A 27,369-nucleotide genomic window follows, 5' to 3' on the forward strand; every position below is an offset into this window, starting at 1 on the left:
CTGGGACGGGAGGAATATTCTAGAATATGCTTCTGTGCCGAGGCATATTCGGGGAGGCCTTTTAAAAAGCAGTTTCTAGAATATACTTTATGGCGGGGCATATTCGTATTTTTGACTTTTTCATTTCTTTTGTTAAAGGTTTTTGTTGCTCATAGAGTCCACGCTCCTTTTTGTGCGATTTTGAATCATTGCATCGATCTTGACGAGAATGCAATGCATTTGGGTGGACGCAAGAGAAAAAGAGGCGAAGAAATTGATAGAGATTTATTGGTGGTCCAAGTTTTTTTCTGGTTTTTTTTTTTCTAGCCTTTGATAGAGCTCTTGCTACAAGGCATTTCTAGTGGCGCTTCATGGTTCCGGAATCTCCATTATTGGGGCAGGGGGGGAGGACTTTCTCAAATCGAGACTCAGCTTGGCTTTTTGACAATGGGGAAGAGCGCAAAATCTCTACACAAAATCAAAAGATTCGCACCGGATCAAAGCATCCAAGACTCTCTCCCCCTTCTTGGCATATGCGGCGAATCGCGCGGGGGACTTTTCCTCCCTCCCATTGTTCGTTATGATTGTTCCCCGGGACACAATGGGCGACCGCCACGTGTACGTCCGCCCGCGGGGCGATCGAGCTGTCAGATCCGGTGGACGGCCAGGATTCACTCTCCCGTGGATCCTCTTCTTTTTCGCGCCAGTATTTGATTGGGAAATGCACGATATGGACATTCGGGGCCACATTTTTTATTTCTTTTTCATGCATCCATCCTAGTGTTTAGAAATTAGGCGCTCTTTCGGTGGGCTCTAGGGATATTCCATGTCTCGCGTAGAAATTACTGTTCCAGCGATTGCCCACCCACAACACAACCTGTCAAGCCCTAAAGGTAAAGACAAGCCTCCCAAACAAATGGGAAAGACCAGCCGGATTCCAAACGGGATATCAAATCCGGCTTTTAATACCGCTGTACTTGGGCACCATGGGCCAGCCGTACAAGTGGCCCAAAACCGCGTCTGTGTGTGTGTTTTAGCTGCCGTGGGGTTTCCGCCCGTCCGCGTTCTTCCCAGGGAGAGAGTAAGTGATGATCAAGCTAGGGATTGCTCGTCCGCGGAGTGGCGCTGGCTGTAAATCCTTGCCAGGCGCCTCTTGTTTTGCCGGCATCGCGAGGTTTGCAGGAAATCTTGCGCGCTCGGGAAAATCCAGGTGCTAGAACACGCGGATTTCCAGTGCATGCGAGTAATGCAAGTTGTGGCGCCGGAAATTTCATGCTGGGAGGGAGGGATCGAGGAGCCAGTCCGGCGCTAGCGAGGAGCTTAGAGAGGGTTTCGTTTTTTCTTCTCGGCCGGCTTTAGATCTTTTGGGGGGGATTTTTGGATGACAGTCTCCGTGAGGATGATGAAGGTCATGAGATGGCCGCTGCGGTCGCTCATGACGAAAAAGTTCTATGTGACAATGGTGCTGCACGGGATGGACAAGCTGCTGGCGGCCGACGATTCGAAATTCGTGGTGGATGTCAAGTGGAAGGGGCCGAAACGATCGTTGGGGCCTCGTTTCCGGAGCGTGAAGAGGGAGCGAAGCGCCGAAGCTGCTGCTACCATGGACGGAGCGCTGGAGTGGGAGCAAGGATTTGACTGCGAGTGTACTCTGGCTCTTGCCAAGGAGAATGGGTTCTACCCATGGGACGTTTACCTGGTCGTGCGCAAGGTAAAGAAATCTTTGGTTTTTAATTCTCTCTCTCTCTCTCTCTCTCTTCTCTCTCGAGACTGACGATTCGAATTTTGTAGATCACTCTTAATGGGGCCAAGGCCAAGGCGTCAGTCTTTGGCTCGGGATATCTGAATCTTGGGGAGTTTGCTCCTCTAGCTGGGAGTGCACGACATAGAACGAAAGTTTCCATTTTGGGGGGCGAAAGTGAGGAAGCGATTGGTGTAAGTTTGTGCTTGTTAGGAAAAGCTTTGTCTCGTGCAGCCTAGCTGACAAGAGCTGTGCATGTCGCAGGTCACTTTGAGCTTTGAGGAAGTCCCGGAAGCTGTGGAGACCAACTTTAGGATCATGGCACCGGCGATCCCATGCATCTCGCTGTGGGAGAGGGATGACTTGGGGGATGGCGGAGATAAACCGATGCTGCGTACGAAGAAGTCGCGGGTGGAGGACGCTGCCATCGACATCAGAACAAGTGACGAGAGCTCGCAGGATTCCCCCGATCGCTTCGAATCCGATTCTGTTGACAACTTTGAGGACAGTGACGCTGTCGATGACGAGGAATTCACTTCTTTCCGCTATGGAAGAATCGCGGGGGCCAACCAGCTGATAGGAAAGAGCCACGATCAGAGGGCGTCGAATGACGAGGAAGTTTTGGTGTTCAATGGCGGGACAGCGCTAAAGCTGGCGGAGGAAACTTCATCGTCGGATTCAGACCAGGCGGCGTCTCAGTCGTCCATGAGAAGGATGTTGTCGTGGAGGAAGAGAAAGCTGAGCTTCCGATCCCCGCGGGCCAGGCGAGGCGAGCCACTTCTCAACAAGGCATACGGTGACAATGGAGGTGATGAAATCGACTGGGACCGAAGGCAAGCCGAGTCACCAGAAGAGTCTCTTGGAAGCATGGTAAGTGTGTTTCCTTTAATATCTCCTTTTTCTTTTCTATCTGTTTCACGTGCTAACATGTGAACCTTCTTCCAGCTCCGACTAAACAACGAGAAGAAGACGGCCATCGAAGGAACCTGGGATTTTGGCGAGACGTTTCAAGTAGGCAGCTGGGAAGCGAAAGAGCTGACGAGCCGAGACGGGCAGATGATGCTCTCGGCCAGCGTCTTCTTTGCGTCCATCGATCAGAGAAGCGAGAGCGCAGCCGGCGAAAGCGCGTGCACCGCTCTGGTTGCCGTTATAGCCGACTGGCTCCACAGGTTCCCGGCGTTCATGCCAAGCCGAGCCGAGTTTGATCTGCTGATACGCGAAGGCTCGGCCGAGTGGAGGAAGCTGTGCCAGGACGCCACCTACAAGGACCGCTTCCCGGATGGGCATTTTGATCTGGAGACCGTGATCGAGGCGGCGGTCCGGCCGCTGACGGTCGTCCCGGAGAAGTCGTTCGTGGGGTTCTTCCGGCCGGAAGGGCTGGGGGAGTCGAGCGAGTTCCTCGAGGGGGCCATGTCCTTCGACAACATCTGGGACGAGGTGGAGCGGTCCGGGCCGGCGGTGTACATTGTCAGCTGGAACGACCACTTCTTCGTCGTCAAAGTTGACGAGCAGAGCGTGCACATCATCGACACGCTGGGGGAGCGGCTGTTCGAGGGGTGCGATCAGGCGTACGTTCTCAAGTTCAACGAGGCAGCGCGGCTGTCCTTTGTGCCACCGGCGGAGGCAGCGGCTCCAAAACAGGAGCAAGGAAGTAGCAGCGGCAGTGGCAGCGACAGAGAGAGCGACGATGGAAAGAAAGAAGAGGCAGCAGCAGCAGCAGCAGCAGCAAAGAAGGATGATTCTCAAAAGGAGTCCGAGGAAGCAAAGCAGGAAGAACAGGCTAGCGAGGAAGCGGAGAATAGCGAGAGGAAGATGAGGGAGTTCTCCGGAAGGAACGCGTGCAAGGAGTTTGTCAAAGGCTTTCTGGCGGCGATTCCACTGGGGCAATTGCAGAGCGACGTGAAAAAGGGGCTGGTTGGAAAGGACCATCTCCACCGGCGGCTGCAAATCGAGTTCCATTACACTGAATGCAAGGTACGTGAGAAAAATGCTAGTGCTGCTATTTCTATTGTCAACAGGGAAACGCAGGCATGAGAAAAGATAGCGAAGAAAAGAAAAAGGAAAGAAAGGCACAAAGGTGCTTACCCGGTACTGTAAAGAGATTGTCTTGTAATCTACATACACAGTTGTTGATAACAGCTTCTCTCTTGTCGCGAGCGTAGCGAATTCTCGTTAGCTTCTCTCCCGTCTCGTCTCGCCTCGAATGGATCTTTTCATGGCCTTTCCTTCTCGTTTCGCTCGTCACGGCCTCCAGAGCTTCATCGTTGAATCCAAACTGTACGTGACGAGGAGGTTTCGATGCGGGTGGTGGCTGATCCCGATAATGTCCTTGTCGTGTGCCTGTTCATTAGGACTGTCAGGAACCAGACGAGCTCTCCAGGTGGAAGAGTGTTTTTGCAAGTCTCACCTTTAAGAGATGCTCCAGCTTCCCTGCTTGATTGCTAAAGCAGTAGACATTCCTGCACAGGGAAAAAGGAGAAAAAAGGAGCATTAATACCACAGCTGTGAGGAGTGTGACTTGTGTAGTTTACATGTCTTCTCCAACGCAATAAATCCAGTCTCCTTTTGGCGAGACGCAGGCCGCGACGAAATCGCCACCCTCTCTTTTGCCAGACGAGAAGCTCTTGACAACCTGCCAATGCAAAGCCGGAAGGGAAAAATCAGGCACAAAGAAAAGGAGAAATGCACCTGGCCTTGCAAAGTCATCACGTATATAGACGACGATCTGCTGCAAACGACGATGTGTTCTGGGCTTTTTGGAAGTAGATGCACGGAGTTGATAGCAGCGTCCCCTCCCTACAACACCACCAAAATGTCAAAAGTGTTTGAGCAGAGAAAAAAAAAACTTTCTCTTCCTTACCCTCAAAGGTGGGGGAGGTTTCAACGTTTGTAAGCAGTCAGTGGTTCTCATGTCCCACACCTGCATTATAATCAAACCAGATATCAAAAATAAACGAGAGAGGGATATCTCATAATGTAGAAAGCACCACCCACCTTGACAGTGCCGTCGCTCGAGGCTGTAATAATTCGATTCACTTCCGTTGCAAAGATGGCGTCGTTGACATAGGAAGTGTGACCGCGAAACTCTTTTAATTGCTTCCCAGACTTGAGTCCATGAATCCTGCAAATAATTGCCGCATGTGAGAGCGCACAAAAAAAATTAAAAATAAACAGTCTAAAACTCTGTAAGTTGACCTCGCAGTTTCATCGAACGAGGCACTAAGAATCTGGCTGTTGTCCCTTGAGAACGAAACCGTTGTCACGCCCATCCCATGCGCTTTGTCAAAACGTTTCAGGCATTGGCCTGTTCGTATCCTCCAAACCTGCAATAAAACTGTAGTGATAACACAAGTCAAGCTTGGACATTCTATACTCACCTTGATTTTTCCATCTTGAGCACCAGAGGCAAGCATTTCAGAGTCGCGGCTCACGGCAACCGTCAAAACTGCATCTTCATGCATCATAAACGAGTCCTCCGCTTGATACTGCAGGTCCTTTTTCAACTTTCCAGTGATATAATCCCAGACCTGGAAAAAAAAAAAACGCTGAAGTAAGAGCCTGGCAATCACGATAAAAAAAATCGAACCTCTATGAAGCCATCAACGGAGGATGAAACCAAAAATTGTCCATCAGGAGAGAAACAAGCACACTCGCAATTTTGCTTCCCAAACTGTCATAAAAAAATTCAGATTATAAAAAACAGAAAAGAAAAAGAAAATAAAAGCTTTTCTAGTTTGAGAACCTTGATGGAGTGTTGCAACGTCGTTGGATAAGTTTCTTCTATATCAGCCTTCGCAGCGGCAGTACCCTTGAACAAGTCGAACTGCGTCCCAGGAGGAAGCATGCCTGAAAGTTTAGAATGTCAGAACGCATGAAAAAACTTAAACAAAAGACCTTGATGCTGTTGCCACTTGAGAGCCTGGCCAATGAGCGACATTAATCTCGACGGTGGCACCACCTCGACTTCGGCAGCTATAGCTTGAGCAATTTGACTCCTTCGTTTCTCCTTGGAAGAATCCTGATATACCTGGTCCACGAAAAAATGTAGTGGAAAAGAACCATGAGACAAGGAAAACAACTACCTCTCGAGCATCGAAGTATGTCCTCACAAGGAGATGCTCTAAACGAAGGTACCGCTCAGGCTGTTCTTGCTTCATGTAATCCATTGCCTGGGTCTGCCTCAAAATCGCCCTCGCGGTATCGAGCTCTCTCACTTCAATCATCTCTAGAACCACCTAGAGAGAAAAAGAGAAGAAGAAACATAAAAATTCTCCAGAGAACAAGCAAAAATACCTGCTCGTATAAATCCTCCAGTTTTTTCTTTGGAAGCTTAAGCTGCGCGACTTGAGGCAAGACAGCGTCCCAGCGGCCATCGTTCATGTCGGACACAAACGCATCGTAGTTCTCCACACTGTTGAGCGAGACCTGGCACTCGTTCTGGATCGTCTGGAAGGTCTGGTGGAGGGAATTCTCCTTGCAAAACTGGAGCATCACCTTGATCACGCTGGAGAATGCGGCAGCGCTCAGAGAATCGGCATTTACAAGGGAAGCGCTTACTCTCGTGCTTCGATCTCCAGCGCCATAGCTAGTCGCTCCCGCCTAAACCCTAGGTAGCCGAGTTTTAGGGTTCTTCAAAAAATTTGAAATTGAGCTCCATCTTTTAGGGTTCTTCCGAGAGAGGCGGAGAAGGCGCTGCTACTCCATGAATCTCTTGCGTCGAGGAGCGAATCTCCAGGTTCTTCTCCTTCTTCTATGCATGGCGCTCCTCTCGGGAGAAATGGCGCATCATCCACAAAGCTAAAGACCAAAATTTTGGTCTTTCTCGAAGAACTCAAGGAATGTGGCCGATGTGGGGATCTAGACAGGGGCAGGAGGATCCATGCCGAGATCGTCCACAGTGGAGACGACTCCAATCTCTACGTAGCAAACGCGCTCATCCACATGTACTCCAAGTGTGGGAGCTTGCCGGAAGCGCGACGAGCATTCGACAGGATGGATCATCGCAGTGCCGTGTCTTGGAACTCCTTGATCCTGGGCTATGCCAAGAATGGTGGAAGTGGAATGAATGGGGGAAGTGGTGGAACGAGATCAAGGAACTTGGAAGAAGCGAAGAGTGGTGGAAGTGGTGGAGCGAGATCAAAGAACTTGGATGAAGCGAAGAATGGTGGAAGTGGTGGAACGAGATCAAAAAGGTTGGATGAAGTGAAGAATGGTGGAAAGAGATCGAAAAACTTGGATGAAGCACGGATGATCTTCGAGAGAATGCCATGGCACAGTGTGTTCTCCTGGACGGATCTCATCCACGGCTATGCCGAGAATGGACGCGAAGAGAACGCGCTCGGTTTGTTCTCCTCCATGACTAGCCGAGGCTGCGAGCCGGATGCTCGGACGTTCCAGGCAGCTTTCAAGGCCTTGGCTGGGCTCGCAGCGAAGGCCAAAGAATCTCACAGGTTTCTCGAGAGAGCCATCGCCCTCCACACTCAAGCTGCGAGTTCTTCGTCTTGCGAGTGGGACGTTCTTCTCGCAAACTCGGTGATGGATCTGTATGGGAAGTGTGGCGGCCAGGATCACTGCCGGATGGTTTTCGAGAGGATGCCACAGCACGACGTCGTGTCCTGGAACGCGGTGATGCTCGGCTACTGCGACAACGGCGAGGAAGAGGTGGCGCTGGAGTTCTTCGAGACGATGAGAACTCGGGGCTACGTAGCGGACGCCAGAACTTACGTTGCTGCGATCAAGGCTTGCGTCGCCAGCCTGGGAAAGCTCGATCGAGAGAAAGCTTTCGAGAGAGGGATGGAGATCCATTGTCGAGCTGGAGCTACCGGCTGCGACTCCAACGTTTACGTAGCGGCCTCACTGGTGAATCTCTACGCCAAGTGTGGCAAGATGGTGGACGCTCGGCGAGTGTTTGACAAGATCTTCCAGCCGGACGTGGTCTCGTGGAGCGCGCTCATACTCGGGTATGCCGAAAACGGGCAACCCGAGCTGGCGCTGGAACTCTTCGCGCGGATGCAACAGCGGCAGGGAGCTGGATCTTCCGATGCTCTCGCGTTTGTTGCCGCGCTTAAGGCCTGTGCTCGTCTCGCAAGCTCGGAAGAAGCTCACGGTGATCTCAAGCTCAAATCTATGGCGCTCGAGCAGGGAATGGCCGTCCACGCTCAAGCCGCGAGGAATGGCTGCGAGCTCGACGTGTTCGTGGCGTCTACGCTGGTGGACATGTACGCCAAGTGTGGCAGCTTGCTCGACGCGAGGAGAGTTTTCGATCGAGTAGCCGTCCACAACGCGGTGTTCTGGAACTCGTTGATGCTGGGCTACTGCGAGAACGAGCAAGCCGGCTTGGTGCTGGTGCTCTTCCACTTCATGCAGCTCGAGGGCTGTGGTCTAGACGCTGGATCCTTCGTTCCTCCGCTCAAGGCCTTGGCGAGTCTAGCATCGATCGAGAGGAACCTGGAGATCAAGCCCAACTTGCTCGTCTTGCGGAGGAGCACGGCCTCGCTCCACTCGCAAGCGTCCGAGCGTGGCTTCGACTTGAATCCCCGGGTGGCGAGCAGCCTCGTCGACTGCTACTCCAAATCCGGGAGCTTGATCGAGGGAAGGAGAGTCTTCGATCGGATCGAGCAGCGCGATCCAGTGCTGTGGACTTCGCTCATCGTCGCCTGTGCCGACGCCGGTGAGTCGCAGCTCGCGCTATCTTTGTTCTCTCGGATGAAAGTTGACTTGTCCTTTGCTCTCGCAGTGGACGCTGCTGCTCTGTCCGCGGCGATCAAAGCTTGCGCGAGTGGCCCGGCGGCGCTGCTCGAGACGGGGAAGAGCGTCCATGGCGATGCATGTCGACACGGCCTGGAAGTCGACCCGGGGGTGGTGGTCTCTCTCGTCGACTTCTACGGGAAGTGTGGCAGCATGGTCGATGCTCGCTGCGCTTTTGATGCAAGCTCGCAGCTGGGAATGGTGGCCTGGAACGCGCTGTTGGCTGGGTATGGTCGCCGAGGTGATAGCAAACTGGTGCTCGAGATGTTCCACAGGGCCGCGGGCGAAGGCTTGCGGCCGAATGCGAGTAGCCTTGTCTCGGTTCTCGCGGCTCTCAGCGGTGGTGGTCTTGTTGATCAAGGCCGGAGGATCTTCCAGGTGATGGAGTGCCGGTATGGTGTTCGTCCCGGGATGGAGCACTACGCGTGCTTGGTGGATATCTTGAGCCGGGCGGACAAGATGGATGAAGCTGTGGAGCTTGCGAGGAGGATGTCGAGTGGTGATCCCGGAGACTTCTCCGTTGGCGTGGCATGGACCAGCATTCTGGCGGCTTGTAGAAAGTGGAAGAACTTTGAGGTGGCAAAGGTTGCTTTCGAGGAGCTGAGAGATGAAGCTCGTCATCCTGCTGTATACAATCTTATGGCAAATGCTTGCTCCACCTGAAAAAGTGAAATTCTTCCCGAGCAAATAGCTTGTTTATCTATTGAGAAGAATGGAACGAACGAGCTTACAGTACGTCAATGCGATCGAACTCCTTGATCTTTTTTACGCTGCCAGGCTCTTGGAGGCGATCTCAAACACATTCTCCGACAGGACATCGGGTTTAGCAATGCGTTCCAGTCGGGCCTAGAAGCACAACACACGTGATTGAGCAAAGATCTGGGAAACAAACACTGCTTCTCCAACCTTAGCCAGCGATTGTCTGCCTCGAGAAAGGATACCATTCGCAATGCCACCTGTGAGAGCAAGGTTAAGGCACACAAACAAGTGTGCTTGCGAGTTACCTGAAGATTCATTTTGGTCTCCTCGACCAAAAATTCGTAACCAAATCAATCTTTTAGCATGAAAGTTAACAGTGGTCCAGCAGAAAGGACTGATCAAAGGCACCAAGAAAAGCCGTAGCTCCTGAGAAACCTTTGCTAAAAAGACAGAACCTTGTTCGGGTTCTTCATATCGAATGACGGATGATCTAGCAATCGTTTTATGTTCCGAACATTTCCAGGGATATCAGACATTGATTATGGATCTCCTGCGCGTTGTTTTGTGATCGAATATTTAGTGAAATAGAGAAAAAAAGACGATAACACCACAGTACCGTTGAACAAGTCCAACTACGTCCCAGGAGGAAGCATGCCTGAAAGTTATGTAAGAATGCATGAAAAAAAGTGAAAGCAATTATACCCTTTCATTTATCCTTGTTTACAAACATATTGACTTTCATTCTGTGGATGTGAGTTCTTTTGTTTGAATGTGTTTCTTTTAATGTCTTGAATACCTTGGAGTGAGTGTGTCTGTGTGTGGCATTTGCAATGCACTTTGATATTGGATCACATGCCTGTGCTTCTTTTGTGTCGTGAGGCCACCATTGGCAAATAAAGAGCAACTGGTTGTGTTGGTGAGAGACAAGGAAGCACTGCCAGATATTCTATGCCACGTGGCTTGGGTGACTACACTTCTAAGGCGGTACAAGCTTTTCATCTTCCATTCAAGCAACACAGTTACACTCCACCTGTGTTGCCTCCAGGAACATCTTAAGATCATGGAAGCGAGGCTCTTCTTCAATGAGCTTTGGGTGTCGACCAGGTCGTCAGCACCTCAATGAAGTCGTCAATCAACCTGAACACACGAATGAACACGGACATGAACATGGCAGGAGGAGAGACGTGAGCTTACGAATCGGCCTGAGAAGCAGATGCTTCATCCATCTTGGGTGACTCGTTGGCAACCTGAAATTCAAGAGAGAGGGAGGGAGAGAGAGGGAGATGGAGAGGGAGAGGGACGTACGTATGCATTGAGAAGATCACGAATCTTGGGGAACTTATGGACAAGCTCTTCCACAAAGCGAGTAGGAAGCGAACCGCTGCCATGCCCTCCTAAGACCTTCTCTAAACATTGATGAAGCTTAGCGATCTCCCTCCCTGCAGCAACATGGATCTCCTTGGGGCCGACGTAGGAGGCAAGCCAAATGATCTTAACCAGGAAGACTGGCTACTGCTCCTGCAGCTTCCTCTTCCGAAGAGGATCTTGAGAGGCGACAAGTCCCCGTGGATGACACCCCTGGCATGAATCGTGGCAAGAGCCTCATGGGCAGGGCACGCTGTAAGAGGTGTACCTTCATCGCTGGTCATCACGTAGGCGAACATTGTCCCACACAAGAAACCCCACGAGACGAGGCGTGGTATCTGCACGCCCTGCAGTTTGTGGAGCGTCTTGTACGCGTCCACCTCGGTGACGACCTTCCGGAGGTTGTTCAGGTGGAGTGTAACTGTGTTGCACATGAAGAACAGAAGATGAAAAAGAAATTGAAAAGCCATAAAAAAGGAAGAAGGAAACCAACCATTGTTGTGTGTTTGCCAAAAACACGGCACTGTTACATGGTTCCAACAAGTATCAAACGCATTCTTTCTTTCCAGCGCTGGACAAAACCCAGTCAATGCGAAGCCAATAAAGGTCTTCAAAGACTGTGTTGGACTTCCATTGACTACCGTTGAGCTCAATTGTGGACCCTCCCCTCAAGATCGTCATCCGCGCAACGGCGCCTTCGCGCAGTCGAGGCTCGTCAATCAGGCACAAGTAGTGCTGGACACTCTGGGCGATACCAAACTGGAAACGCTCCCGTCCCCGGTCGATCTCTCCGGTGTGAGAGGAAAGTGAACTCGCAAGCTCTCGTCCCTCATTCTCTGGAACAGCGACAATGCGTGATCAGATCGAGCGTAGACGTTTATGCGGGAAGGCTCAAATGTTTCCAACAGCTTAGCTCGGAGTATCCTTCAATCGAAAGTGTTAGAACCTGAATTTCTTATGAATCGTAGATGCTACTGTTCTACAACGAGCCAACAAGGCGAGTATGTTGTTTACAATGTCTTCTGTTTTTAATGCTTCCGATCTTAATGAACTGAAGGTACCATCTTCATAAAACCAGCTTTCGTATTGCAGGACGCAGCGGCCGAGCTGGTCTGCCAGGAAAGGTTTTGACACTGTACCTTTGAAAACGGAGCTAGCGTCACGCTCTTTGTTCTCCAGAGGCTTCATTGGTGTAAGCAGAAAAAGCTCGAGCACAGACAAATCTATATGAGCAACCATTAGATGAAATAAAACGAGCAGCTACCAGCAAGTGAGCAAATTATCGGTGGATGTTTTAATGTTAATGTAGGTGCTCGGGCAGGAGACTTTCGCCGATCGAATTTCGATCGTAAGGAAGATCTTTTGTTTGTTATCTCAGCTTTGATCGAAGTCTCTCGTTTTCACGAATAACATTTTGAGTGATGTTGATCACGGGAGATTGCAAAACAATTATGCGTAGAACACGAGCTCGAGTTTTCCAAAGCTGTGAGTTGTTTGGAATGATTATCGTTTTTTCACGCTCTTTCTCCCTGCAGGCATCCTTTGACAACCTACGCTTTCTGACTGTCATTCTGGAGTACGTGCCTCTTTAAAGTGACCAAGGTTCCATTCTTATGTGCTCAAGAGCCGTTTGCTCTAGCTCACAAGGTTTGTTTGTTGAAACTACTCTGAACATGACCGATCGTTGGGCTCTTGTTGCAGAAACCAAAGCTTTCCCTTCTGTGCAACTTGCTGGATCTCTTGCAATCGCCCTGTTCCTGAGCAGCTGTAATTGGCATTAGCTGCAGACTGGTATATATCTTGTTTTGCAAAGAAACTCTTTTTTTCTTATTGTAGAAAAACGAAGTGAGATCTCATTTTTCACAATGCAAGATATTTTTCTTCCTCCTTCCACCAGGTAACCTTTCTTCGTCAACTCCTAGTGCATATTACCTCCAGTCGAAAACCTGGCTCAGCATGCCCAAGTGAATAAGCTGGCAGAACTGGATCTTAGTCCAAGAAATATTATTGACTCCCTGAGAAGATCACACAGTTCACTGGCGAGGAAAAAATTCACATAATGCTTGCAAACTGGTGATGCACAGATTGTAAAGTTGACAATGATGTAGATGCTTACAAAGGGATGTATGCCCAAGTGAGGTGTATAATCACAAGAAAAGCGCTTCAAAGACACTCATAATAACTCATAATAATTATTAATAGGCTAACATTAATCTTGTTAACTCAAAGTAAAAACTTAGATTGCTAAATTTAATTTAATTATTTTAATTACCAAATTTTTTAGCATATAGTTAATGAGCGAAAAAAGAAGATCACAGAGTAACACTCAATGCCAAAGCTAACACAAAAAATAGAGTTAATATACCAATGGCCTAATGCACAGATATAGGTATTCCAATAGCTAGCATAATATGGAATTTGTAACCCCATAAATTAGACACTTAAGTTGGAGGGAAATTTTAAAACATCTTTTTTTTACATTTCATTTTACTAAAAAACAAACATGAGTATTATGAGCTATAATGGAAAAATAGAAGAGGATTTCAAGAGAATTAGATTGGCCATCACAAATTATGCTTCATTTTCCATTCCAACCTCATTATAAATAGGGTTTTTTATTCAATCTAGTTATACTAAAGAGAACAATTTAAAGTTTAATAATAATGCATCCTTTTTCTATTTATTTAAAGGTTTGTTTATATTTAAGGTCTTTAAATCCGATTTTATTGCTAAGATTGATATCTGATACAAAGCATGGTGGATTGTACATAACCAAATGAAACACTTTTAAAGATAAAAGTTCCAAGTTTTTAAACTAAATCCTTAAATTTGAAACTCCAAGCCAACCAATTTTAACTTATCCAATTCCAAACCATCCAACTTTAAAGTATCAAACTGTAAAATTGTAAAAAAAAAAGAGGCAAGGGAGGAAAAAATAATGTAAAAGGAAGTGAAATGAGAAGAAATGAAAGATGAAATAAACTATTAAGTGTTATAATTAATCTATATTAAATTTAAGATAGAATATAGTCATGAGTGTTTGTCCAAACTTTGACTAAGAATTTTATATATTGTAAGAACAAGTGGAAACAAATGTGAAAAAACAAATAAGAAAGTTATGTTTAAAATCCATTTCTAATTATAGCAAAATTTAAGATTTGTTAAACCACTAATGGAATAATAATTAAAACATTTATGTATAAATTTCAACTTTCCTAGTATGAAATCCAGTTTCACTCCACCTGAACTACTCAGTTGCCTCCTTTCTGCCAGGAACCTCCTGAGCTCATCGAAGCGAGGCTCCTTTTTAAGGAGCTTGGGGTTGTCAACTGGAGTCGTCAATGCATCGACCACCACATACTCTTTGAAGTAGCGAGATAACCTGAAAGCACGGATCAAAACGGATAAACACGGCAGGAAGAGAGACGTGCGCTTACATTTCAGATGCTTCAGACGCTTCGTCCGTCTTGGGTGATGACTCGTCATCTCCTTGCAGGTTAGCACCCAACCTGAAAACCAAGCACACATGTAACGATTGATTGCATCAGGAACACACACGTACGCGTTGAGAAGATCACAAATCTTGGGGAACTTGTGGAAGACAATCGATGAGCTCTTCCGCAAGGCAAGGAGGAAGCGATCCACTGCCATGTCCTCCTCCGCCCGAACGAACATCAAGACCTCCTCGAAACATTGCTGAAGCTTAGCCATCTCCCTCCCTGCAGAAACATGGATCTCCTTGGGGCCGACGTAAGAGGCAGTTGAGAAGCCGATGATCGTCACCCAAGAAGACTGGCTGCTGCGGCTTTCTCTCCTGACGAGGATCTTGAGAGGCACCAAGTCCCCGTGGATGAGACCCCTGGCCTGAATCCTGGCAAGAGCCTCATAGGCAGGAGCAAGTGCTGCTTGTATGTCTCGCACGCTAAACGTCAAGTAGCTACTCAGAGGCCAACCTTCGTCGCTGGTCATCACGTAGGCGAACATTGTCCCACACAAGAAGCCCCACGAGACGAGGCGTGGTATCTGAACTCCCTGCAGTTTGTGGAGCGTCTTGTACGCGTCCACCTCGGTGATGACCTTCCGGAGGTTCGTCTCCACGTCCAGAAGCCAGGGATTAGTCAAGTCCCGCACCTTGAGAACCACGGGCTGCTGTTTGTACTTCGCGGAGACGACGGATGACTTAGCGTCTCTCGGCCACTTGCAAGAGAAAGCTGAGATTCTTCATGCCATGAATGATCGCCCCTGCATGAGATGACCTTTGTTGTTATCTCCGATCGACTGCTGGGGATCGTCTCTTGCCAGCTGAAGAACAAACCCGAGAGCCCACCATGATGAAACTGGAGCGGAAAGTAGCGTGTCTCCTCTACTTATCTTGGCATACCGGATGGATTCACCATCCACCAGAACACCAAAGGAAGCACCGGTGAGCAGCATGTATGTGAAAAGCCTCCTGTAACACTTGGATGAGTGCAAAGAACAAGGAAAACCAAGCCAGACCTTACAACATCTTGTATAGCGTGATCACAGTCGACAATCCCAACGAGAAGAGGCCGATCGGTTGCGCGACAAAGAGGTCCGGCTGGCCAATTGTGTTGGTTCCCCAGGGTGGAGGAAGTTTTGGGCAGCAAACCGGAGAAATACCTTGAGAGTGCCAGCGATTTCCAGCTGCTCCCCAATTGCCCGCTCTGTGGGTGGATTGGACTTGAGCCACTCTGCATGAGCGTGCTTGAATTCCACCCAGGGGCGCACACCGTTGACGTTACACACCCAGCGCCCGGACGCAGCAAATTCTTCTTCTATGAATGGGCCTTCTCTCGGGGGAATGACGCATCATCCACGAGCAAAGTCTTGGTCGTTCTCGAAGAACTCAAGGAATGTGCCCAAGATGGACATCGTCCACATTGGAGCTGTGGAGCCTCCAATCTCTACGCTCTCATCCCAAATGCACGCGTGACGAGCATTGGATCATCGCAGTGCCGTGGCTTAAAATTCCTTGATCCTGGGCCACGCGAAGAATGGTGGAAGTGGTGGGGCTAGATCAAAGAACTGGGATGCAGCCAAGAATGGTGAAAGTGGTGGGAGCGAGATCAAAGAAGTTGGATGAAGCGAAGTGAAGAACGGTGGAAGCGGTGGAACGAGATCAAAGAACTTGGATGAAATGAATGAATGGTGGAAGTGGTTGAAGAATTTAGATGAAGCATAGAATCGATATTGAAGTAAAGCTGACAACCAAGGCGTGGCAGGAGTCTGTCGAAGCCCATTTTCCAACATATGACTTGGATGAAGCCAAGAACGGTGGAACGAGATCAAAGAACTTGAATGCTGAAAGTGGTGGAGCGAGATCAAAGAATGGAAGTGAAGAGAACGCTCTCGGCTTGTTCTGCTATAGCCGAGCTGCGAGCCGGATGCTCAAGCAGCTTTCAAGGCCTTATGGATCTGGTGAATCTTTGTCGCCGCCTGCGCTCATCTCGCAAGCTCAGAAGAAGCTCGTGATCTCAAGCTAAAAGCTATGGCGCTCGAGCAGGGAATGGTCGTCCACAATCAACCCGCGAGGAATGGCTGCGAGCTCGACGTGTTCTGTTGGACACGTACGTGTGGGAGCTTGAGGAGCTTTTGTGTTCTGGAACTCCTTGATGCTGGGCTACTGCGAGAACAAGCAAGCCGGCATGGTGGTGCTGCTCTTCCCCTTCATGCAGCTCGAGGGCTGTGGTCTAGACGCTGGATCCTTCGTTCCTCCGCTCAAGGCCTTGGCGAGTCTAGCATCGATCGAGAGAAGCCCGGAGATCAAGCCCAACTTGCTCGTCATGCGGAGGAGCACGGCCTCGCTGCACTCGCAAGCGTCCGAGCGTGGCTTCGACTTGAATCCCCGGGTGGCGAGCAGCCTCGTCGACTGCTACTCCAAATCCGGGAGCTTGATCGAGGCAAGGAGAGTCTACGACCGGATCGAGCAGCGCGATCCAGTGCTGTGGACTTCGCTCATCGTCGCCTGTGCCGATGCCGGTGAGTCGCAGCTCGCGCCAGCTTTGTTCTCTCAGATGAAAGTTGACGAGTGGAAGCTGCTCTGTCCGCGGCGATCAAAGCTTGCGGGAGTGGCCCCGCGGCGCTGCTCGAGACGGGGAAGCTCGTCCATGGCGATGCATGTTGACACGGCCTGGAAGTCGACCCGGGGGTGGTGGTCTCTCTCGTTGACTTCTACAGGAACATGGTCGATGCTCGCTGCGCTTTTGATGCAAGCTCGCAGCTCCTAGAGCGCGCTCTTGGCTGGCTATGGTTGCCGAGGTGATAACAAACTGGTGCTCGAGATGTTCCACAGGACCACGGACGAAGGCTTGCGGCTTGAGCGTGGTGGTGGTCTTGTTGATCAAAGCCGAGAGTGCCGGTATGTGTTCGTCCCGGGATGGAGGACGGATATCTTGAGCCGGGCGGACGAGATGAGTGAAGCTCGCGAGGACGATGTCTAGACGAAGCGGTGGTGATTTCTCCGTTGGCGTGGCACCAGCGGCTTGTAGAAAGTGGAAGAATTGAGGTGGCTTTTGAGGAGCTGAGTGGTGAAGCTGTATACTATCTTATGGCAAATGCTTGCTCGACCTGAAAAGGTGTGATTTTTCCCAAGCAAATAGCTTGTATATCTATCAAGAAGAATGCAACAACGAGCTTACGATCGCGAACTCCTTGGATCTTTTTTACGCTGCCAGGCTCTTGGAGGCGATCTCAAACACATTCTCTGACAGGCCATCGGTTTTAGCAATGCGTTCCAGTTGAGCCTACAAGGACAAAGTCACACACATTTGAGAAGAGAAGACCTGGAAAACAAACACTGCTTAACCTTAGCCAGCGATTGTCTGCCTTCATCAAAGCGTTTCCACCTCGACAATGACGATACCATTCGCGATGCCACCTGTGAGGACGAAGTTAAGATACGAAGAAAGTGTGCTTGCGAGTTACCTGAGGGTTCATTTTGTCCAACTGCAAAGTCACCTCTGCCAGAAACTCGTAGCCAGAGCCATCTTTAGCGTGAAAGTTGACAGCGGTCCGACAGAAAGGACCGATCAAAGAATACACCTGTGTAGCAAGGGATGTTTTAGCTCCTGAGAAAGGTGATCTGAAACACGGAACCTTGTTTGGGTTCTTCATATCGAAGGACGGATGATCTAGCAATCGCCTCATGTTCTTAACATTTCCAGGGATATCAGACATAGATTGTAACACCAGCCATTTGTTCACAACCTGCATGTTTTTGCTCAGTCTCCATGAAAAAAGAAGCAAAGGAAATTCTTACCAAAGTTTCGTCCTTCCACTGCTCGTAGAAGTTTGCCAAAGCTTCATCACGCACGTCCCCAGGATTCTGGCAAAGTGACGAGAGGGCTGCAAATTGATCTGTCATGTTTGTTGCGCTTTTGTATTCCTTCAAAGCAAGCTCAGTAGTGTCCGCCTCGTCCAGAGAGCAGAGGTAGCCTGCAAATCACGCACTCAACTCTAAGAGAACAACTATCAAGGAAGCGACTCACCGAGAGCGAGGTTTTTTAAGGATCTCCTGGCTTTGTTTTTGTGATCGAATGTGTAGTGCGGATCAGAACTTCGGTTTTCAGTCACCTGCATCAGAAAACGGATGTCATGGCAGAAACAAACACGATAAGTCTATACTCACAGTTTTCAGGAAATCTTGCTTCAGTTTCGACGCAAGCTCTCTTATCACAAATTTTCGGACAGTATGTACTGCATCTGGATCTGCAACCTCCATCAAGTCCATCAGTTCGCTTTCTCCAGGAAGTGTTAGTGCCTTTGCCACAAATTCCTGTAATATGTCCGTCAGCTAGAGCCTAGAAGCATGAGAAAAACATGCCTTATCTAACGAGGAATCGTTGAGAATACTGCGCATGCCTTCCACAAATGCGGATGGAACCGCGAGCTGTTCGTTTCTTTGTGCTTTCGGAATAAGATCCAGCATAAGTTTTCTTCCCATCGTCTGTCCAGCCTCCCATCTGTTAAACTCGTCGGAGTCATGCGCGAGCAAAAAGAGCAAATCGTCATCCGTCACAGTCGGCGTCACAAGGCGCACGGGAGCACTAAAGTTTCTTAGGAAAGATGGCACAGGTTTCTCAGGCAAATTGAGAAAAGTGAACTCTTGCTCTTCCTGCAAAAGTACACTGGTTAGAACACCAAAACCAAACAAGATGCACCCTCACCTTATCAACAACAAGTACGGCTGTCTTTGCAGGTCCCCCCGCTGTGTCTTTCAATGACTTGAGTGATCCTCCATCAAGCAACTCGGTCAACACCATGTCTTCGCCTTTTGAATTTAGTAGACCCACAGCCAATGGTATTAACGTCGGCTCCTTCACAGGTTGCCCAGGTGTAGAAGGAATTTCTTGCCTAAGGAGAAAACGCAGGAGAAATAAAGAATAGAAAGGCCACCTCTTACTTGCACTTTACAGTATAGCTACGAGCTGCAGCATCATACGCTGTCGAAACAGTAAGAATGGGTGTTCCAGCTTGAGAATACCTGTAAGAACATGGTCAGGCAGGTGAACACTTGTGCATTAGCTTACCATCTCAAGAAAACTGAAAGATTGGCGGAATTAGCGTCTCGCATAGCAGCAAAGAAATCCTCGCAAGTTACAGCTTGTCCGTCGTGGCGTTCAAAGTACAAGTCCATGCCCTGTGCAACACCGTCTGCAAAGATATAAGATACTGAACACAAACCTTCCGAAACCCATCTTTCCCAAGCAATGTTTGGTACATGCGAACGACTTCCGCACCCTTTTCATACACCTGTAGACATAGACGTAGAATTAAGACGCCTAACAATATCGTTTTCGAACTTCTTACCGTCACTACGTAAATATGAAGGACAGATAACAAAATGTCAGTCGCGGGAAAACTACAATTCTAAAGCTCATACCCGTATAGAAGTTGTCCATCTGCAAATAAGCTCTTTTTTAGTAAGAGTTTTTGCAAATGAGGAGTACCTTAATGTAAGAATGCGGACGGACAGGGTGCGCCATGGGACCAGCGTCCTATTGCGGACAACAAGGTCAGTGTGATTTGAAGAGAAAGAAGAAGGAAAAAACCTCTGGTACCTCTGAGAATTGTGCTGTTCTGAGAAGAGCGACATCACCGATACGTTTGACAGGTCGAGAGCCCATATCAGAAGAAAACTCCTGTAACTTGGCATTTCAGTACACAAAGAAACCAACGCAAAAACTATACGCACCTGATCCCTGAAAACTGTAAGACCCTCCTTCAGACTCAATTGAAACCAATCACGGCATGTCACCCTGTATTACATGACTATAGCTAAAGCAGTGACAATGCGACGACGTACCTATTCCCAGTCCAATTGTGGAAGTACTGCAAAGCAAACGTAGAGGTTAGTGGTTGTAGAACCTCTAATTCAGACCAACCTCATGACCGATCACACCCAAAATTGCCGCGTAGTCAACATCTGTAGCAGTTTCAGCAGATGCCAGAACAAGTTTCGAGTTGAATATCTGATACGAATAGAAAAATTAAGTGAATACAACAGCAAAAAAGAGACTCACATTCAAGCTCTTGTTCTCCATAGCACCCCTACACCATGCATCAGTTACCAAAAACGAACAAAAACAACGGCATCTTACATGTTGAAATCGGGAACAGCGACAATGTTAAACAGGTCAAGATCATACTCCAACCCATACACCTGTGCGAAGTTGAGATAAAAGAGACAGAGAGAGAAAAAAGACTTCTACTTACATCCTCATCCCACTTCATTGAAAGCTTGAGAGCATGCATAGCATGCTCTGTCTTTGGGACGTCTTGTGCAGGAGTCCAAATCCTCAGTTGAACATCCCTTCCTGAACGCGTTTTAAAAGTATCGTCTCTGGACGTGAGTTGCCCCGCTACCAAGGCAAAGAGGTAGCAAGGCTTTTTGAAAGGATCCTCCCACACAGCATAATGAAATCCATTCTGACCACAGCACGTCAGGCTCTACACAATGCCAGTGAAGAAACAATGCCAACCTCGAGGTCTCCGGAGTCTATAAGGTTGCCATTCGACAAAAGAACGGGATACTGTGCTTTGTCCGCTTCTATCCTGGTAGTGAACTTTGCCATAACGTCTGGCCGATCCTGTAATAGCTCGCCAGAATGTCAGCCAAACATTGTCACAAAAAAGACCTGGTAAAAGGTTATCTTTCTAAAACCTTCAGCTTCGCATTGTGTACAAAACATGCCGCTGGAAGACTTGTAGAGCCCCTGTTGGAGAAAAAAAAGTAACCATACTAAAAAAACTTGATCCCACTTACTTCGAGAGACAAGTTAGTCTCCGGGTGTATCTCAGAGCCAATCTCTAAATCAAAAGGCTGAACAGGAAGTGACTTCAACGTCAGATGACGGCTGGTCAGCTCAACTTCTTCCAGCTTCCGTTCTTCGCCGTTGATTTTAACAAAGAGAAGTTTCACGTCACGACCATCCAAAACCAATGGCGGGCTTTCACCTGCATGGCTTCTGGTTAATGACTACCAAGATAGCGAACGAAACAACGAAAGTGAAAAAGAAAATACTTGAGTTTCTCGGCAAAACCCGGATCTTAGACACCACGGTTGTCTTTTTCTCAGACAGAACAAATTTCAGCTCGACCTGGGTGGAAAAAACGAAATCAGCATCCAAGTAGTACGGTGCGTTACCGTGTCAAAGTGATAGCCAGTGGGCTTGTAATCCTTCAAAAAAATCTCCTTGGGAGCCTCCTTGACAGCCATCTCTTCAGCTACAGGAGAAGCTCCAACACTCACTGTGGAGAATTGGCTAGACCCTGCAAAAGCACGCTACAGTTCACGACATGTGTTAGTCCGTAAGCTTCACGAAAATGAAAGAAAAAAAAAGTACCGGCAATTTCAATCGGCTTCCACGCACGCAACCAAGTTCCTACAGTTTTTGTTCGAAGATGAGAACCATAAACAATGCTTGCAACATCTACCTTGAATTTCGAAGACAAGGCAAACGTGGAACTGGATTTACAGTACCGAGTGAAGCTCCTTGCCTGCAAAAGCAAGTAGCAAATTAGAGGAAGTAAAATTGACATGAAAAGGAAGAACCGAGAGAGAACAAAAAGAAGAATCTGAAGCAAGAAGAAATAAAGCACCGGGAAAGCTCTGGTGGCTAATGACAGTCGCGAGGAGACGGCCAAGACGAAACTAAGCCCTGGTCTCTGGCAAGGCGCCACGACGGTGGCCATTTCTCCTCTAAAACCCCTAAAATCCAAAGACACAACACAGGCAGCTCCATTCTTTTAGAATCTCTACTGCTGGAGATCATCAAAGCACGAATGCGCTGCGCACAAAATCGCGAAAAACCTCACCCGATCGGCGCCTACGCCCAGCGCCTCGAGCAAATATTATCGCTCGCCTCTTTTAGGTCAACACGGCACTAAAAGTTAGCGAGGTATCTAAGGATTAAAAGTTACCAAGGATTTCAAAGTTACTACTCGTGGCCCCGCGACCAAGACTGATTGGTTTAATCTTCCTTTGCCTGACAGAAAGGATCGATCACCTCATTGATAAGATGATTTCATTCAAGAACAGACCGAGCCTGGTCTTAGGAACATTGTTTTCTCCACGACTTCCGGGAAGTACTGGACAATCTGCTATGGCCAGTTCACACAGAGCACCTTATGGAAACTGCTACTGAGCCTTACACTGCCCATCTCTATGCTTGTCCCGGCTCCAGTTGCACTGCTCTACTTGCAAAACAGAAGAACACGAGTAACGAGCTCATCGATTCCATCTCGGGAGTTCCATGGCAGTTCACGTTCCCAGAGCTAGTGCTAACTTTAGAAGGATGAGACGAAGACTAAAAAGCAAGCTATCATCAAAGTGCTTATAGCATCAGGGCTCCTATATATTATTTATAAAAAAAAGGACCTCCCGGGAAGTTCAAATTTAGGAGTTTACACTACCCTAAACTTAGAAATAACCATTGCTTGGCACGATCTGTACAAAAAAGACTTCAATAAAAGCAAAAAAATATTAATTTATATATAAACACAAAAAGGAATATCTTGTGATAAATTAGTCCATTGCCGGCCTGTCATTAAATTTGTCTGGAAGGCAATAAAAAAAGAAATGATGGTTGATTGCAGTTGGGATGTTATCTAATATAACATTTCTGAATAAAAAAAAAATTAAAAAAAAAAACAAAAGGAAAACTTACCGTCCATGAGTGACCCAAAACGTGTCTTTGCTTGTGTTAGTGAATTCTGGTTTGGCACCATTTGGTAGAAACCAAATATTTAGTTTCATCCGTTGATATGCTTGCTACACCTCTTCCAAGTGCATACCCTTTAGGTAAGAGGGAAAAGCTGCCTCCACCCTCAAGCTGAGGAAAGTAGGCCCTTCGTCCCTAGAAATTACGCAAAGAAAAACAATATTACAAAGCCTGAGACAAATATAAAACTTACACTTCTTTCGTAGCAAAACCTGTCCATTGGATATCCTCCATGCTCTCAGTCTGCCTTTCTAACTGCTACATATGGATATGTAACCTTCACTCAATCGATACCCCCTAAACAAAGTAAAACAGGAAAAGATCAAATCCATCCAATTTAAAACACTGCACACCTGAGAGAATTCCTAGAGATGATCTGGTTTTCATCACTGGAAAAAGCGTCCACAGCAGAGCTAAGAGACGAAACTCAACATGCACTAGCAAACTCAGTAAAGACAAGAGAAAAAAAATGCTTGCACAGTTAGATAGGGGAATCTTTGGCTGTCTCCTTGAGATTTGGCCTTCTTGACCTCCTGAAACACAACAAACCTAGAAAGAAGCAGCTTGGATGGACAATTGCCAGCGAGGATTCCCTAAAGAAAAAGAGAAAAAAACAAGAGCTTGTAGAGAAAACTAGACACAACAAACCTGGAAAGAACGGCCAGCAATAGTGGCTGGATCATTTGGCTCAAACGATCCAACGGTGTGGATTGCGACTCCCCGATAACCTAAAACCTGCAAACTTCATTGGAACATGGTGGAGATATGCAACACCCCGAGCAACCCAAAGAGCAGTCAAGCCGGTTGTCCTCCTTGTCTTCGAAGAGAACGTTTGGGAGAAACTTGTAAACGAGCATTTTGTTGTGTGGGCCGTGGAGCTGGATGAGGTTGTCATGACACAAGAAAGCGATCTGTTGCGGAAGTCCCCGTTGCTCTTGTTTATTTCTTCACAGCTAATATCGTCTCCTCTGTAGATGGGGCTGATTGGCTTTCAGTTTTCATGAAGAAAAACTGGATGAAGAACCACTGAGAGCTGCCCACAATGATCAGGTCCATAGTACTCCGGTAGTGATGTTGGCAGCCGGAAGACCATCTTCGTCACTGTTGGGAACTTGTGTAGAGTTACTGGAGACCCTACTTTCGAGTTTCTGCGCCTTCGATTCTCCAGAAGGGACAAGCTTACCACCACCACCGCTTAGCTTGGAGGATTGCACAAACATATCTTTGGTGTCAACAAAGGCAAGAACAAATATCAGTAGCTACAGTAACATTGAATCTAAAGACCAAGAGTCATTGATGTATTCTAGGATGTTGGACTGAAAAAACCTTTCCCCTGAAAGGTTAAACCAGCCAGTTGTTTCTCTACTGATAACTAGTTATTAAGTAGACCAGTTTTGGTTCCCGCTACACTGAATGCTAGCGAATTATTACCGCATCCGTACACTGCAGTCTTTGTTGCGTAAGCCGAGGTGGTAGCACCTCCTTTTGTCCATGGTTCAGAAATTCTGGATAAAAGTAAATGATACGCACCTGCAACGATTGAGAAGAAGTTGAGAGAGCAGTGAGGACCATGATTATGCTGAAATCCAAATTTTCTGCAACAAGCTATGATGTAGGTCACCTGAGCTCCCCAGAAAAACTATTTGTCATTGGATATGTCTCTAGACAGTGATAGTAGAGTGCGTGAGTGCCAATTCCAAAAAGAATGCATCCACAAGTACATAGCTACAATTCCCTCACCTTTATCTGTTTTGATTCCAGCAACCTCCGCAAGATGGCATAGTCCTATATCTACTTTATAGAAGTAGAGCAATGTAATTTTTTGTACTCCTGTTTACCACCTTCCCATCTATCCTTGAGCATTCGCTATTGGCCATCCTTCCTGGTGGAAAGCGTTTGTCCCACACATAAAGTTTGTATTGAGGAGCAAAACTTGAAGAATCTATGCCTTTGCATTTCTTAGGCACTGGAACTTTGGAGCATAGCCAGAGGCTTGAGTGGCTTGCCGAGAGACGAAAGAGACCACTCTCTCTTGGATTCTTGATCGAAACTTTTCTAGTTTGCACTAATTTAGTATGGATTATATCTAATTTCTGTAAGACTGGGAACTTCCTTCCTAGTAAGCATATCACTGGCCATTGCACACAAAGTGAACCATATATGAGACTTATGTGATGACTGCCTTTCTGAAGTAACAAAGCTTGGAAGGGGATTGCAAAGAGTTCTACCAGGTAAACTTGATTAAAATGGGCTTACATGGCACAGTGTTAGGCTATTTTCTGACTTCATTCAATATAACATTCCCTTGGTTGCACAAATGATATATAAGATTGCTTTTTATTTTGCTCAAGAAAAGAAAGATAACAAGGAAAAAAAGGAAAAAAAAAAAGAATTAATGGAGCTGGGAAAAGAGCTAAAAACAAAATAAATAGCCCAAACAACATTAAGGCTAGCATAGGAGATAAACACACGATAAAAAATTGGGAGAAACAACATAATCTATATTCACTAGTCTCCTACTTTTTATTGGGCACTTGCAAACCACCCAAATAAAAGAAAGTTGAGAGTATGGAGTAGGTAGGAGCATGGAGGAGCAAGAGCAATCCAAACCAAACTTGCAAAAGTTTTGCCATATTTCTTAACAAATATCTAAATTACCAAAACAAAATAAACAAGATATGAAAAATGTTTGTGCTTTGGTTGGCCCAACTATGTAAAAAGTTAACAACAAATGAATCCATGCTACCAAAAGATTCATTTGGTTAGGTGTTCTTCCAAATAAACTTCCAAGAGAAGTGCATTCAATTAAATCAAAGAAATACATAAAAGGAAAAAAGAATATAAGAAAATCTAGCAATTTAATAATCATATGTGTTGATATTGTAGATAGCATAATTAGATTTAATGATGTTGAGTAAGCTATTGTATGCTTGTCATTGATTTTTGATTTGCTAGTTAAACTTACACACAATATATATTATGAAAAGATATTATGGATCAAACATATTCATAAGCTTATGGTTGACATAGTTTTATGAATCTATATTGCATAACACAAGAATGTAGTCATAGCAATGCTAAAATGCTCGTGATTGATGATTACCAAAGTTTGCTGTTGAGATAAGAGTGCTAAAAACATTAGCCACTTCTCCTTGTGAAAATGTAAGTCGGTTGTTATTTAGATAATATTATTGGAAAGACTTTAGAATATAGCTTTGTGGTATATGCATAAGTTCAAATGAATCAAGTGTAATATTTTGTCCCCAGTAGTTCACAAAATTTGCAATATTCCTTGCTCTACACACAACCATGAATATATAAATAAATATAGAGAAGATGTATAATTACTTTGGCCTTCCATTTGCCCAAAGATGACTACTTGCTGTACATAAGTTGAATTGTTGTTGTTATCTTTCAAAACTATTTTGAAAATTAAAGAAGCCATTTCTATATCTTACCATTGTTTGTGTCAATCTTTATATAAAAACAGAAAATATGGTTAGTTTATTCTTGAGATAAAATTTCACATAGAACTAATTTACCTCCTTAGTTGTATGTCTTTTGATGGAGTGGATGGGGAAATAAATAAAACAATCACTCTTATTGCATATTTATAACTTTGTCTTAAATATTTTTTATTTGATTTGATTATTATTAAGATAGATATACATATACATATATAAAAAATATGTAAGACTGACCACATTACAAAATATATTTCAAATACATGCTAACTATTTCATTTGTGATACAAGTAAAGTAATGATTATACCCTAGCAATCATAAAAGTAATAATCTCTATTGACTTACTTTTAGTAGCTTATCTTAATCCCTCTTTTAACAATTTGAAGTCAATGTAAATGAGACTAAATCGTACTCTGAAAACCATTCAAAATATCCATGAATGTTACCTCAATCCTTAAAAGATTTCAAGAGAAGAATGTTTGATAATAAATTTTCAATTTAGAATTGATACGAGTTATATTATGCAATAATTAAGATAGTGTAAGATTTGCAAGATCGTGTATTCCTTAAAAAATACCACTAGCATGATGAGAACAATGGTCAGAAAAAAAATTTAAAACTTTGAAAGCACAACCTTTAGATTTCTATAGTGTTTGACAACGTTTTGTACATTCTCTAGAGAACACTATGTGGAGTATACTTACAAATCAAAAATAAAATTAAAGAACTTCAGAGAAATTTCTTACTTATAGCCTAATTAGAATTCCATCTTTGTCATTTATAGATTGTTCAAGAAGAGAAACAAACAATTGGAAAGAAGAACAAAATGGATTGAAGATTATTTAAATTGCATCAATGTCTTTAATTGAGTTTGAAATAGCTTATAATACATAAAGATTCCTTTTTATTTCTCTTGCAACAACACAATGTGTAGTTAGTAGTTTTTCTTGTATACTTGAGTGATAGAACCGTGAGAAAGTAAAAGGTTGTGAGGCACAGTATTGTGTTGTTTCTTGACTTCACTTAACATGGCATTTTCTTATTTGTGTGAATTATACATGAGAATGCTTTTTGGTTTACTCAGGAGAGGAAGATAATTACAAAGAAGGGGAAACATTCAAAATCAATATA

At 46.2% G+C, this 27,369-nt stretch overlaps 4 protein-coding genes across 7 annotated transcripts; 2 read left to right on the top strand and 2 right to left on the bottom strand.

The window, feature by feature from the left end:
* The first annotated feature begins 1,308 nt into the window (after nt 1-1,308).
* Nucleotides 1,309-3,856, top strand: LOC112351001. Its single transcript, XM_024688097.1, has 4 exons — nt 1,309-1,690; nt 1,771-1,914; nt 1,985-2,590; nt 2,666-3,856. The coding sequence occupies exons 1-4, from the start codon at nt 1,361-1,363 to the stop codon at nt 3,752-3,754; spliced, it is 2,169 nt and encodes a 722-aa protein (XP_024543865.1). The 5' UTR covers nt 1,309-1,360; the 3' UTR covers nt 3,755-3,856.
* On the bottom strand, nt 3,700-6,339 carry LOC9654174 (suppressor of mec-8 and unc-52 protein homolog 1). Its single transcript, XM_002983118.2, has 14 exons — nt 6,278-6,339; nt 6,014-6,224; nt 5,803-5,955; nt 5,615-5,747; nt 5,463-5,566; nt 5,307-5,390; nt 5,098-5,247; nt 4,916-5,043; nt 4,715-4,841; nt 4,581-4,640; nt 4,409-4,516; nt 4,252-4,352; nt 4,128-4,179; nt 3,700-4,060 (listed from the first exon to the last, which is right to left on the bottom strand). Exons 1-14 carry the CDS (start codon nt 6,301-6,303, stop codon nt 3,962-3,964), a joined length of 1,536 nt encoding a protein of 511 aa, XP_002983164.1. The 5' UTR covers nt 6,304-6,339; the 3' UTR covers nt 3,700-3,961.
* A 133-nt stretch (nt 6,340-6,472) lies between these two features.
* Nucleotides 6,473-9,130, top strand: LOC112350981 (pentatricopeptide repeat-containing protein At3g09040, mitochondrial-like). Its single transcript, XM_024688054.1, has one exon. It carries the CDS (start codon nt 6,473-6,475, stop codon nt 9,128-9,130), a length of 2,658 nt encoding a protein of 885 aa, XP_024543822.1.
* Nucleotides 9,131-15,827: 6,697 nt separating this feature from the next.
* On the bottom strand, nt 15,828-21,929 carry LOC9654353 (puromycin-sensitive aminopeptidase). 4 transcript variants are annotated; one of them, XM_024688078.1, is made up of 32 exons: nt 21,869-21,929; nt 21,653-21,761; nt 21,488-21,550; nt 21,397-21,435; nt 21,198-21,335; nt 21,075-21,150; nt 20,817-21,007; nt 20,689-20,766; nt 20,533-20,640; nt 20,267-20,479; nt 20,152-20,213; nt 20,074-20,101; nt 19,936-20,022; nt 19,857-19,882; nt 19,746-19,809; nt 19,612-19,692; nt 19,501-19,548; nt 19,434-19,452; nt 19,361-19,365; nt 19,235-19,303; nt 19,081-19,190; nt 18,954-19,034; nt 18,718-18,904; nt 18,375-18,665; nt 18,180-18,326; nt 18,040-18,124; nt 17,811-17,986; nt 17,648-17,758; nt 17,477-17,593; nt 17,358-17,429; nt 17,191-17,295; nt 15,828-17,119 (listed from the first exon to the last, which is right to left on the bottom strand). In XM_024688078.1, the coding sequence occupies exons 2-31, from the start codon at nt 21,743-21,745 to the stop codon at nt 17,215-17,217; spliced, it is 2,946 nt and encodes a 981-aa protein (XP_024543846.1). In that variant the 5' UTR covers nt 21,746-21,761; nt 21,869-21,929; the 3' UTR covers nt 15,828-17,119; nt 17,191-17,214. The 4 variants fall into 4 exon arrangements, with proteins under 4 accessions (XP_024543846.1, XP_024543844.1, XP_024543845.1 ...); XM_024688076.1 differs by having other exon boundaries at nt 17,117-17,295; XM_024688077.1 differs by lacking the exon at nt 21,869-21,929 and having other exon boundaries at nt 17,117-17,295; nt 21,653-21,852.
* Nucleotides 21,930-27,369: the final 5,440 nt, after the last annotated feature.

The sequence above is a fragment of the Selaginella moellendorffii genome, unplaced genomic scaffold, assembly GCF_000143415.4.
Source record: "Selaginella moellendorffii unplaced genomic scaffold, v1.0 SELMOscaffold_56, whole genome shotgun sequence".
Lineage (NCBI taxonomy): Eukaryota > Viridiplantae > Streptophyta > Lycopodiopsida > Selaginellales > Selaginellaceae > Selaginella > Selaginella moellendorffii.

What these genes read in the sequence shown, in the direction of transcription:
- LOC9654174 (XM_002983118.2), bottom strand. Translation starts at nt 6,303, where the DNA reads ATGGCGCTGGAGATCGAAGCACGAGA. An exon ending in CAAGTGGCAACAGCATCAAG is followed by an intron (nt 5,567 to 5,614) that starts GTCTTTTGTTTA and finishes CTAAACTTTCAG; the next exon opens with GCATGCTTCCTCCTGGGACG. An exon ending in TGATGACTTTGCAAGGCCAG is followed by an intron (nt 4,353 to 4,408) that starts GTGCATTTCTCC and finishes TTGCATTGGCAG; the next exon opens with GTTGTCAAGAGCTTCTCGTC.
- LOC9654353 (XM_024688078.1), bottom strand. Translation starts at nt 21,745, where the DNA reads ATGGCCACCGTCGTGGCGCCTTGCCAGAGACCAGGGCTTAGTTTCGTC. An exon ending in TGGAGAACAAGAGCTTGAAT is followed by an intron (nt 20,023 to 20,073) that starts GTGAGTCTCTTT and finishes TATTCGTATCAG; the next exon opens with ATATTCAACTCGAAACTTGT. An exon ending in GCAGACAATCGCTGGCTAAG is followed by an intron (nt 17,296 to 17,357) that starts GTTAAGCAGTGT and finishes TTGTCCTTGTAG; the next exon opens with GCTCAACTGGAACGCATTGC.
- LOC112350981 (XM_024688054.1), top strand. Translation starts at nt 6,473, where the DNA reads ATGCATGGCGCTCCTCTCGGGAGAAATGGCGCATCATCCACAAAGCTA.
- LOC112351001 (XM_024688097.1), top strand. Translation starts at nt 1,361, where the DNA reads ATGACAGTCTCCGTGAGGATGATGAAGGTCATGAGATGGCCGCTGCGG. An exon ending in TTTACCTGGTCGTGCGCAAG is followed by an intron (nt 1,691 to 1,770) that starts GTAAAGAAATCT and finishes CGAATTTTGTAG; the next exon opens with ATCACTCTTAATGGGGCCAA. An exon ending in AAGAGTCTCTTGGAAGCATG is followed by an intron (nt 2,591 to 2,665) that starts GTAAGTGTGTTT and finishes ACCTTCTTCCAG; the next exon opens with CTCCGACTAAACAACGAGAA.